The 12,443-nt window shown below is 46.1% G+C and overlaps 2 protein-coding genes across 18 annotated transcripts in view; one reads left to right on the top strand and one right to left on the bottom strand.

Moving 5' to 3' along the window:
- KANK2 (KN motif and ankyrin repeat domains 2) overlaps positions 1-12,443 on the top strand; it is a 468,727-nt gene that overhangs the window by 75,620 nt on the left and 380,664 nt on the right. The window lies entirely within an intron of this gene.
- The window catches only part of LDLR (low density lipoprotein receptor), a 36,348-nt gene that overhangs the window by 15,284 nt on the left and 8,621 nt on the right, over positions 1-12,443 (bottom strand). For 15 of the 17 annotated variants that reach the window (XR_014836458.1, XR_014836457.1, XR_014836459.1 and 12 more), the window contains 5 exon segments: positions 10,199-10,321; positions 8,999-9,121; positions 7,673-8,059; positions 3,445-3,567; positions 1,602-1,724 (listed from right to left, as the gene is read on the bottom strand). Coding sequence is in view for 13 of the 17 variants with exons in the window: in NM_001206354.2 (NP_001193283.1) it covers positions 1,602-1,724; positions 3,445-3,567; positions 7,673-8,059; positions 8,999-9,121; positions 10,199-10,321 (879 nt within the window). In the remaining 4 variants the exon portion in view is untranslated. 17 annotated transcript variants of the gene reach the window in all.

The following is a 12,443-nucleotide window of genomic DNA, read 5'->3' as shown; positions in this document are numbered from 1 at the left end:
ACCATGACCAGGAAGCTGGTTAAGTACCAGGACTCCTAGGAGGACTTGAGAGTCACTGTCACAAGTGACGCCATGGATGAACCATGAGGACATCACAGTGGGTGAAAGAAGCCCAGGACAGAAGGATAAATCCTGCACATTTCCACCATGAGGTCCCCAGGGGAGTCAGATTCATAGAGACAGAAAGTTGGATGGTGGGTGTTGGAGGGGCTTAGTGTTTAATCCCCAAAATGAAAGAGTTCTGGAGATGGGTGGTGGTGATGGTTACACAATAATACAAATAAAATTAACACCATTGAACTGTACGACTAAAAATGGTTGAGAGGGTAAATATATTGATTTTTTTTTCTTACCACAATTTAAAAAATTTAATTATTTTTTGACTGTAATAAGTGGTATGTGGCTTTCACCTTTTATAACTCATTTAATCCTCCCTGTATCCCTAAAGGCAAAGGAACTCCAGCTGGGGAAGCTGAGGGATGGCCAGGTTAAATGATTTGTCCAAGATCACACTGCTGGACTCAAACCCAGGGCACTCAGCCCCCAAATCCAGGTGCTTATCCTCTACACCAGGTGTGGGCCAAAGTCAGCCCCCCACCTGCTCTTACACAGCCCCACAGCTAAGAATGGTTTTTACATTTAGAAATAGTTGAGGGGAATTCCCATTGTGGCTCAGCAGAAACACATCTAGGATCCATGAGGACGCAGGTTCAATCCCTGGCCTCACTCAGTGGGTTAAGGATCTGGTGTTGCCGTGAGCTGTGGTGTAGGTCGCAGATGCGGCTCGAATCCTGTGTTACTGTGGCTGTGGTATAGGCCGGCAGCATCAGCTCTGATTTGACTCCTAGCTTGGGAATCTCCATATGCCATGGTGCAGCCCTAAAAAGACAAAAAATAAAAATAAATAAATAAAAATAGTTGAGAAAAAAAATTGATCACAAATTAAAAAACCTGAGTTCCCAATGTGGCACGATGGGATTGGCAGCATCTCTGTAGTATGGAGACGCAGGTTTGATCCCTGGCCCAGCACAGTGGGTTAAGGATCTGGCACTGCTGCAGCTGCAGTGTAGGTCACAGCTGCAGCTCGGATCTAATCCCTGGCCTGGGAACTCCATGTGCCATGGGATGGCCAAAAAAGAAAGAAAAAAAGAAAAGAGAAAAATGAGAATCAAGAGCAAAATTATATTTTGTGCCATGTCAAAGTTCTCTGAAATTCAAGTTTCACATGCACATGTATGCATTCGTATGACTGCTTTCTTGCTACAAGGGCCTGGTTGAACAGCTATGACAGAGACTCTATGGCCCAAAAAGTCAGAAATATTTAAATGGCTCTGGATCACAGCGTTGTTGAAATTACAAGTATCACATTGGCTGGTCTCCAGCAGCCCTAGGATGTGTGAGCAGTTACTGTCCCATCTTATAGTTGGGAAAACTGAGGCTTAAAAGAAATCCACTTACCCCAGCCCACTATCCCCCACATCTGTCTGGCCCCAAAACCACAGCATTCTCAGACCTGGGTAGACCAGTCCCTGGCAGCATCACAGTGCCCATTTCTGGGTCCCAACCCCATTCTGCCAGCAGCCCACATCCTGGGGACTTACCACACTCCTTGAGGGGCTCGTCTGACCAGTCCCGGCAGTCCCTGACTGAGTTGCACACTTTGTCCAAGGAGATGCACTCGCCGCTTTGACACTTGAACTTGTTGGGCCCCTCGCACAGAGTCACTATCAAAGTCACAAAGGAGGGTCAGGTGCTTCCGGGCAGCTGGAGTTTCCTTAGTGCTCTTGATTAATATGATAGTTTATTGATCCAAGAATAGATGCAAATGTACTTGGTAATAAAACAGCATAATTACTCACCACCCCTGGAGCTTCCACTCAGCTTAAGAATTAGAACATCATTGAGAGCAGGGAAACTCTGGCCCACTGCTTGTTTGTTTAAATAAAGGTTTATTGGCATATAGCCCTGTTCATTTGTTCATATGTTGTCAATGGTGATTTTCACACTATAATACTAGAGTAGAGCAGCTGTCATTATGACTATGGCTGGCAAAGCTGAAAATACTTATTATGTGATCTTTACTATCTGTTCCTGGTCTAGACAATTACAGCGGTTTTTGCCATCCTATCCTGCTACCCCTAGAGGCAATAATAATCTTAAATTTGACCATTTCCTTATTTTTCATTAATAGTTCTATCAAGCATGTATGAATGAACAATATACTGTTGAATTCTGCTTGTTTCTGAGCCTTATGTGATAACTATCCAGTAAATTCCTGCAACTTGCTTCTTGCTCCCAAGCCCAAGTTTATGAGGTTTAGCCTGTGCAGCAGCTGAGAGCTGTAGCCTCAGATTCCCAACTGTATGATGCTACACTGTGTGACTACACTGCCATTTAAAAATTATTTCCATGCACCTCTGTTCACAGCAGCCTTATTCACAATGGCCAAGGAATAGAAGCAATTCAAATGTCCATCCATACAATAGAATATTATTCAGTCTTAAAAAAGAAGGGAATTCTACTATACCATGGTTGCATGTTGAAGTCATTATACTAAGTGAAAGAAGCCTGTCACAAAAAGACAAATACTGTATGATTCCACTCACGTGAGGTTCATAAAGGGGTCAATTTCAGAGAGACAGAAAGTATGACAGTAAGTGTCAGTGCTTGGGGAGTTAGTGGTTAATGGGGACAGAGTTTCAATTTGGAAAGATAAAAACAGTTCTGGATGGTGGTGATGAATACTTGGCATTACCAAACCGTACCCTTAAAAATCAAGATGGGAGTCCCCGTCGTGGCTCAGCAGTTAGTGAACCCGACAAGCTTCCGTGAGGGCATGGGTTTGAACCCTAGCCTCGCTCAGTGGTTTAAGGATCCGGCGTTGCTGCAAGCTGTGGTGTAGGTTGCAGACGCAGCTCGGATCTGTTGTTTCTGTGGCTCTGGTGAAGGCTGGCTGCTACAGCTCCAATTAGACCCCTAGCCTGGGAACCTCCATATGCCGTGGATGTGGCCTTAAAATTAAGCCAAAAAAATAAATTAATTAAATTAATTCTACTGCTGATAAACATTTGGGTTGCTTCTAATGTTTTGCTGTTAGGACAGTGCTGCTCTGCCTGTTCCAGGGTCTATCCTCCAGTGCACAGGTCTAAGTTTCTCCTGGCATCATTCCCAAGAACAGGAACTGCAATGTTGTAGATTCAGCAAAGTGCTTTTTACATGGAGTTATATCTGCATGTAACTCAGGGTAAGTATATGAGCTCTCTACACTCTGACCTCATTCTCACAGTCCTGAGGTAGGGCTTTCATTTTGCACAGTTTTCAGATAAGCAGAAGTGAGGCTCAGAGAGGTCAACTAATTTCCCCAAGGACAAACAGCCAGTGAGGACCCAGGAGGCTCCTCCCCACATCTCCCCCAGGCCCAGGACCCCATGGAACAGAGCTCACCATTGACACAGCCCTGCTCGTCGCTCAGGTCCTTGCAGTCATATTCCCTGTCGCACTGCCGGCTACCATGGATGCAGGTCCCGTCTGAGCACTGGAACTCGTCAGGCCGGCACGTGGCCACATCTGGGAGAGGCAGAGCCAAGTGTGGAAGATAAGAAAATGGGCAATACACAAATATTAAGTTTTCTTAGACTTCTCTCTGCTTTGTCTTCACATGCATGTTTCAAAACAGGAAATTCATGGAGTTCCCGTCGTGGCTCAGCGGTTAACGAATCCAACTAGGAAGCGTGAGGTTGCGGGTTTGATCCCTGGCCTTGCTCAGTGGGTTAAGGATCCAGCATTGCCATGAGCTGTGGTGTAGGTTGCAGACGTGGCTCGGATCCCGCGTTGCTGTGGTTCTGGGGTAGGCCGGCGGCTACAGCTCCAATTGGACCCCTAGCCTGGGAACCTCCATATGCCATAGGAGCGGCCCAAGAAATGGCAAAAAGACACAAACAATAAAACACAAAAAACCAGGAAATTTATTAAAAAGCTGGCAGACCCTCAGGAGTTCCCTGGTGGCTCAGTGGGTAAGGATCTGGCCTTGTCACTGCTCTCACTCTAGTTACAGCTATGGTGCAGAAACTTCCACATGCCTCAGGTGCATGTCTTGGGTGCAGCCAATTTATAATAAACTTTTTTATTAAAGTTGAATAACAATCTTGTGCCAATTTCTGTTACATAGAATGATCCTGTTTTTGCTTTGTTTTGCTTCCTTTCATTTAGAATGATCGTGTTTTTTTAATTTTAAGGAAGTATAGTTGATTAACAACATTGTGTTAATTTCTGCTGTACTGTAAAGTGACTCAGTTTTATCTGTAACACACATATTCTTTTTATTTCCATTATGGTTTCTCACAGGATAGAAAAGAATCCTTTTGTGTTTTTGTGTTTTGGGGCCATGTCTATGGCATACAGAAATTCTGGGGCCAGGGAGTGAACTCATGACACAGCAGTAACCAGGGCCATAGCAGTGAAATGCTGGATCCTTAACCCCTGTACCTGCACAAGGAAACTCCCAGAATGATTCTTTTTTTTTTTTTTTTTAATAGCCACACTTGTGGCATATTAAAAAAAGTCCCAGGGCCAAGAATCGAATGCAAGCCACAGTTGCAACCTAGGCCACAGCTGCAGCAATGCTGGATCCTTAAGCCAGAGCACAGGGCTGGAGATCGAACCTGCACCTCCACAGCGACCAGAGCTGTTGCTGTCAGATTCTTAACCCGCTGCACCAGAGCGGGAATTCCCATGATTTTATTTTTAAACCATTTGTTCATCTTTGCAATAAGGAACAAAAACACAACTGAGCATTAACTCTAATGAAAAATGCACTCAGACGACAGCTAAAATAGTAGGGTACATATGGGAAGTATAGTTTTCATAGGTGTGTGTCCTCAGAAGGCTACTCTGCCTTTCTGTGCCTTGGTTTCCTCATCTGTAAAGAATGAGGGAAGCCTGCTCAAGGCATGGGGATTAACCAAGTTTGTGTTCAGTTTTAGAACCAATCACAGACAAAGTCTCTAATTGTTCTTAAAAAGTAACATTTGGAGTTCCCATTGTGGCTCAGTGGTTAACGAATCTGACTAGGAACCATGAGGTTGCGGGTTTGATCCCTGACCTTGCTCAGTGGGTTAGGGATCCAGTGTTGCTGTGAGCTGTGGTGTAGGTCACAGACGCGGCTTGGATCCTGAATTGCTGTGGCTGTGGCGTAGGCTGGCGGCTACAGCTCGGACTAGACCCCCTAGCCTGGGAACCTCCATATGCCGAGGGGGTGGCCCTCAAAAGCAAAAAAAATAAAAAATAAAAAATAAAATAAAATAAATAAAAATAAATTAAAAAAAATTTAAAAATCTAAATCGACAGAACATTGTAAATCAACTATAATAAACTTTTTTTAAAAAGAACATACTGATTTGTTAATCTAAAAACAACAAATAAACAAAAAGTCTGTATAGTGGCAACTATACAGTGAGTGCAACTCTGAAAACTGTGCCCAAGGGCAAAGGTACCAAAGAAACAGAAAGAGGGAAACTTCCTACATCATTAGTCATGGGTGAACGGCCTCCATTCAGGGCCAGGTCCTTGACTGGCACTCTCTCCTATGCAGGAGCCACTAACTACACGTGGCCATTTAACTTTCAATTAGTTAAAGCGAAATAAACCTAAGAATTCTGGGCTTCGGTGGAACCAGCCACACTGCCCAGCTCTGGTGCACGGGGCAGCCTCACAGAAAGTTCTATCGGTGGCGCTGGATTCTGCCCAAGGTCTGAGAAGGCCAAGGCTGTTGCCCCATAACAGGGGAGGGGATCACGGCACAGTGAGGCTAAGTCCTTGGCCAAGGGTCACGCAGCAGGGACGTCACCAGCCAGGCCCGGAGCCCAGGATGATTTCTGGACAAAAAGACACTGCGGGTTGCAGTGTGTGCCCCTTGTCAAAAGAGACTAATTAAGGAGACATTTGAGATGGAGCTTGTCCTCCAAGTGATCAGAAAGATTGGAAGAAACCTGAAATGGGGCCAACTTTCTTGCTGTGTGATGCGAAATCATTGAACTGAGGTAGGAAGTAGATGGGCCCCTGGGCTGAGAACAGCTGGGACACGTCAGGCTTGGTAATTTGGGCTTTGCTTCTTTTTGACATGTCAAGGAGAAAGTTAATGGCAGGACCTGAGCTCTGCTGGAATAAAAAGATTTTTTTTTTCTTTTTAGGGCAGCACCCTCGGCATATAGAAGTTCCCAGGCTAGGGGTTGAATCGGAGCTACTGCTGCTGCTGCTGCCGCTGCCGGCCTAGATCACAGCCACAGCAACACCAGGTCCCAGCTGAGTCTGCAACCTACAGAACTCACGGCAACACCAGATCCTTAACCTACTGAGTGAGGACAGGGTTCAAACCTGCGTCCTAATGGATACTAGTCAGGTTCCTTACCACTGAGCCACGATGGGAACTCCCTAGTATAGAGAGATAAGCTGACTACTTCAATTACTCCTGGGGTCAAGAAGACCTCCCCAGTTATATATACACAGAGAAACTCTTGGGGGTCAAAAACGGAGGTGGGTACCAGGCCATAGTAGGTCCTGATGCCCTCCCATAACACTTTGCTCTGAAATCCATCTTGACCAAAAGCTGCACACACAGATCAGGGAGGGCCCTGGGTCTGGTCAGGTGTGAGAAATAAAACAGGATAACTGGTCAAAGAAAAACAAAGACCCAGTAGACCCGTCTATAAAGTGGTTTAAATCACCTCTCTGGCTCGCTCTTCATTCGGGGGGGGAACGCCAGCACTCCTCTTTTGGGTGTGGATTACTGCTTTGCTCTGACTTAAATAAACTACTTTTTCTTTTTTCAGTCTTTTTAGGGCCACACGCACAGCATGTGGAAGTTCCCAGGCTAGGGGTCAAACTGGGGGACTGTAGCTGCTGGCCGACACCACAGCCACAGCCACTCGAGATCCAATCCTAGCCTGTGACCTACACCACAGCTCACGGCAATGCCGGATCCTTAACCCACTGAGCGAGGCCAAGGATCGAACCTGTGTCCTCATGGATGCTAGGTGGGTTCGTTAACCACTGAGCTATGATGGGAACTCCTAAATAAACTACTTCCCTGTGTGCTCTCCAACATGTCACACTGTGTCTCTGACAATAAACTTTGTACCTGTTTTTACAGTCTTTGTCTCCTTGAAACATTCTTGCTTTCAACAGGGAGCAAGAATCAAGGCAATTCTGCTTCCAGCCTCTAGCTAAGATTCCTGGTTTTCACCCAGGCTGCTCAGGTTTTGTTTTTTGTATTTTCTAGGGCCTCACTCACGGCATATGGAGGTTCCCAGGCTAGGGGTTGAATCGGAGCTGTAGCCGCTGGCCTATGCCAGAGCCACAGCAACACCAGATCTGAGCTGCGTCTGCAACCTACACCACAGCTCACAGCAACACCAGATCCTTAACCCACTGAGCAAGGCCAGGGATCGAACCTGCAACCTCATGGTTCCTAGTCAGATTTGTTAACCACTGAGCCACCACGGAACACCCAGGCTGCCCAGGTTTGATTCCCGAGCAGAGAATTAAGATCTTGCTTCGAGCCATCACTCACAGCTGTCTCTCCAAGATCAGAACCACCTAAAGGCACTGGCCAGCCCCCCACCCCCCACACAGGAGGGCCCAGGGACAGGTGAAGGGATCCCCAAGGCGCCCCTACCGCAGTTCTCCTCGTCAGACTTGTCCTTGCAGTCAGTGTCTCCGTCGCAGCGCCAGCTGGAGTGGATGCACTCGCCACTGTGGCAGTGGAACTCGAGGGCTGAGCAGGGGTTGTTGCTCCTCTCGGGGAGTGATGAGCTGTGGCTCCTGCAGTGCTGTGGCCACTCGTCTGAGCCGTCCTCGCAGTCAGGATCACCATCACAGGCCCACAGCTCAGGGATGCAGGTGGAGCTGTTGCACTGGAAGCTGGCGGGGCCACAGGTGGGTGTGGGGCAGGATGCTTCATCCGAGCCGTCCAGGCAGTCCCGGTCCGAGTCACAGACAAACTTTGGGGCGATGCACTTGCCGTCCTGGCAGCGGAACTCATCTTGGGAGCACGTCTTGGGGGCTTCAGAAATAGACAGAAGATCACAGCCAGGTTACCGGGGAGGCCCTACACCAGCCCACTGCATAGATGGGGACACTGAGCCCAGGACAGGCCAAGCCCAGTGAGTGGACCTGGGGTAGTAGTCAGGGGCCCTGGATTTGGAACCACTGCCCCACCCAGATACCCACCCAGCTCCCGGCCCTCTCAATGCCTCGGACGTCTGTTCGTGTCTCAAGGTGTTACTGTGAGGAACGTGTGTAAAGTTCCCAGGTTGGGCTGGGCACATGGGAAGCACTATTTAAGAGTTTGCACAGGGATCCACATTCAATTTCTTGTAATAAACTATAATGGAAAAGAACATGAAAAAGAGGGAGTTCCCTGGTCGTTCAGCAGGTTAAGGATCTGGCAGTTGTCACTGCTGTGCAGTGGGTTGCAGCTGCACCTTGAATTCAGTCCCTGGCCTGGGAACTTGATATGCAGTGGATGCGACCAAATAAAAAAAAGAGAGAGAGAAATATATATATTTCTCTTCCTTTTACATTCTCTCCCATTATAGGTTATTACAACCTGTCCAGAGGTTTTTGTTTTTTTAAAGAGCCTCACTTCATGAAAGACATGTCTATACAAGAGTTCCCCAGTGGCTCAGTGGGTTAATGATCCAGGGTTGTCACTGCTGTGGCACAGGTTTGATCCCTGGCCCAGGAATTTCCACATGCCATAGATGCGGCCAAAAAAAAAAAAAAAAAAAAAAAAAAGTTTATATAGCTGAAAAGGAAATTATAAATAATGAATAAAATCAAAGAGCCAGCTGCCACATGCCTTCCCATCTGAAACTATCAGCCTTGTTTCTTTGTGGAACTCTCAGCTGGAGGAACAAATTCTGACCTCAGACCAGAATCTGGTCGGGTCACTTGGACGTGGCTGAGGCCCATGGCCCATGAGGTGAGGGACCCCACTTACAACAGCCTTCCTCATCTGAGCCATTCTCGCAGTCCTGCTGACCGTCACACCTCCAAGACTCAGGAATGCAGCGGTTGACACGGCCCCCACAGCTAAAGTCCCCTATCTTGCAGGTGACAGACACTGTGGGAGAAAACAGCATTGACCCTTAACTCATAGGAAGACCAACCTGCCTTGCCAGTCTGGGCTTTGCAAAGGAAAAAACCTTGGAGTTCCCTGGTGGCCTAATGGTTAAGGATCTGGCATTGTCACTGCTGTGGCTAGGGTTCCATCGCTGGCCTGGGAACTTCTGCATGCTGTGGGAGCAGCCAAAAGTGAGTAGCGAGCTCCCCTTTACATTTTATTTAATAAAATAAAAATTATAGGAGTTCCCATGGTGGCTCAGTGGTTAACGAATCTGACTAGGAACCATGAGGTTGCGGGTTCGATCCCTGGCCTTGCTCAGTGGGTTAAGGATCTGGTGTTGCTGTGAGTTGTGGTGTAGGTCACAGACACGGCTCAGATCCTGCCTTGCTGTGGCTCTGGCGTAGGCCAGTGGCTACAGCTCCGATTAGACCCCTAGCCTGGGAACCTCCATATGCCACAGGAGCACTCAAGAAAAGGCAAAAAGACTAAAATAAAATAAAAATTATATTAAATTGGAAAAAAATTAAGTGACCAGTTGGTAAGGGCTATAGGGATAAATTAGGAGTTTGGAATTAACAGATACACGACACTACATATTAAATAGATAGACGACAAGGACCTACTGCATAGCACAGGAAACTATATTCAATATCTTGTAATAACTATACTAGAAAAGAATCTAGGAGTTCCAGTTGTGGCTCAGTGGAAACGAACCCAACAAGCATCCATGAGGACCCAGGTTCGATCCCTGGCCTTGCTCAGTGGGTTAAGGGTCCAGCGTTGCCATGAGCTGTGGTATAGGTCACAGACGAAGCTCAGATCTGGCTACAGCTCCGGTTAGACCCCTAGCCTGGGAACCTCCATATGAGGTAAAAATACCAAAAAAAAAAAAAAAAAAAAAAATCCTATTTCATCTCATTAAAAAAAAAACGGGAGGGCCATTAAAGGAAAGTTCCAGAAATACCTTCTCCGCCCACATCCTAATTCACAGCAGAATGCATCAATACACAAGCTGATTCCCACCGAGTCTATCACCCACCATGGTCAGAAAGGTCACAACCCAAGGGGACTCACTGCACGTCTCCAGGGACTCATCGGACCCGTCCTTGCACTCGGTGTTCCCATCACAAATCCACTTGTAGGAGATGCATTTCCCGTCTCGGCACTGGAACTCGTTTCTCCCACATTTCTCTTCCACTGAGAGAGAAGGAAAAGGAAATGAAGCATCAGTGCCAGGATCAGCAAGTGACCATACTCCCTGTGTCTATTTCTTGCCAGCTGAGAAATGAGCCAGAAATACAATCCTATCGTAACAGTCAGGTTCCCAGGAAATGAAATATGAACAAATTCAATTTCAAGAACCAACAACATCGTGGAGGATTGAGTTCCTTGATGATGTAGCAGGTTAAGGAGCTGGCATTATTACGGCTGTGGCTCGGGTTTGATCCCTGGCCCAGGATCTTCCACATGCCACAGGCATGACCAAAGAGAAAGGAAAAAAATTATACACACACACACATATCATGGAAAAAAATTATACATAAATATATAATTTTTATATAAATATATACATATCATATATATTTTATATATATCATCAATGAGATAGATCTACCTCATGGAGGATGCAAAGAGTATACCCAAAAGAGATTTGTCAACAATGTGAGATTTTGACATCATGGTTGGATGCTGAGTCTAGAGTATGGATCCAGAGAGTTCCCTTGTGACTCAGTGGGTTAAGGACCAAATGTTGTTTCTGTGAGGATGTGGGTTTGATCCCTGGCCTCCCTCAGTGGCTTAAAGATCCAGCATGGCCACAAGCTGTGACATAGTTCACAGATGCAGCTCGGATTCGGTGCTGCCATGGCTGTGATGTAGGCTGGCAGCTGCAGCTCTGATTCCACCCCAAACTCAAGAACTTCCTTCCATAGGCCGTAGGTGAGGCAATCAAAAGAAAAAAATAAAATAAAATATTGAAAAAAAAGTATGGATCCATTGAGCTATGGGAACAAAATATTAGAACTTTGGTGCATGTTAACAAAGAAAAGAGGAGTTCCCACTGTGGCACAATGGAATTGGAGGCGTCTTGGTAGTACTGGCACACAGGTTCAATCCCCAGCCCAGCAGAATGGGTTAAGAATCTGGTGTTGCTGCAGCTGAGGTAGGTCAAAACTGTGGCTTAGATCTGATCCCTGGCCCAGGAACTCCATACATCTCAGGGCAGCCAAAAACAAAACAAAATAAAAACAAAGTAAAGAAAATTATTTGGTATATTACAAAACTGAATTGAAAACAGTACGAAGGAAAATTGAGGCTGCAAAGGCATTAAGCTGGAGGAAAACTTGAAAAGCTTTCTCCAGTAGGTAGAAAGGAACTAGAAAGAGATAAAACTATGAAAATGTGTTAATGTAGAGTCAGGGAGCAGAGATCCAACAGAAAAATTAATCATACAACTAGATATGAGTAAAAGAAATGGGACAGACACAGTAACAAAAGATCTAATAAAAGAAAATAATTGCAGTTCCCGTGTGGCACAGCAGAAATGAATCTGACCAGGAACAACGAGGTTGTAGGTTCGATCCCTGGCCTCAATCAGTGGGCTAAGGATCCAGCATTGCCACAAGCCATGGTGTAGTTCGCAGACGCATGTCGGATCTGGCGTTGCTGTGGCTGTGACACGGGCCGGCAACTGTAGTTTTGATGGGACCACTAGCCTGGGACCCCCCAAAGGCTGTGGGTGCAGCCCTAAAAAAGCAAAAAAAATAAAAGACAGAAAGAAAACTTTGCTGGGAGTTCCATGGTGGCAATGATCCCAACTTGTTACCCTTGTGAGGACGAGGGTTTGATCCCTGGCTTCATCCAGTGGGTCAAGGATCCGGCGTTGCCGTGAGCTGTGGTATAGGTTGCAGACGTGGCTCAGATAGATCTGTTGTTGCTGTGGCTGTGGTGTAGGCCAGTGGCTACACCTCTGATTCAACCCCTAGCCTAGGATCTTCCATATGCCTCAGGTACGGCCCTAAAAAGACCAACCAACCAAACAAAAAACCCCACCAGATCCTTAACTCACTGCAATACAAGGGAACTTCCTGGTATTAATCCTTTCATCTCTAAATATAAACTGTGATCTCCCATTGCAATCTAAAATAATGCAGCCAATAAAAATTATGATCCGGTTCATCTCAGGATGAAGAAATAAGAACAAAAAAAGAAGCTAGGAAGATTTTCCTGATGTCAGATGTTCTGTAGACAAACAGTATGTAAAATTTAAGTTTTGACTGATGGCTATATTTATTACATTTTTCACTACCTTTGTAAGAAG

The sequence above is a fragment of the Sus scrofa genome, chromosome 2 (genome assembly GCF_054392235.1).
Source record: "Sus scrofa isolate SSC_HxYL_T2T_F1_AM1 chromosome 2, Sscrofa_HxYL_maternal_Yorkshire_Landrace_v2.0, whole genome shotgun sequence".
In the NCBI taxonomy this organism is placed as follows: Eukaryota; Metazoa; Chordata; class Mammalia; order Artiodactyla; family Suidae; genus Sus; species Sus scrofa.
This window is presented reverse-complemented; position numbering and strand designations above follow the sequence as displayed.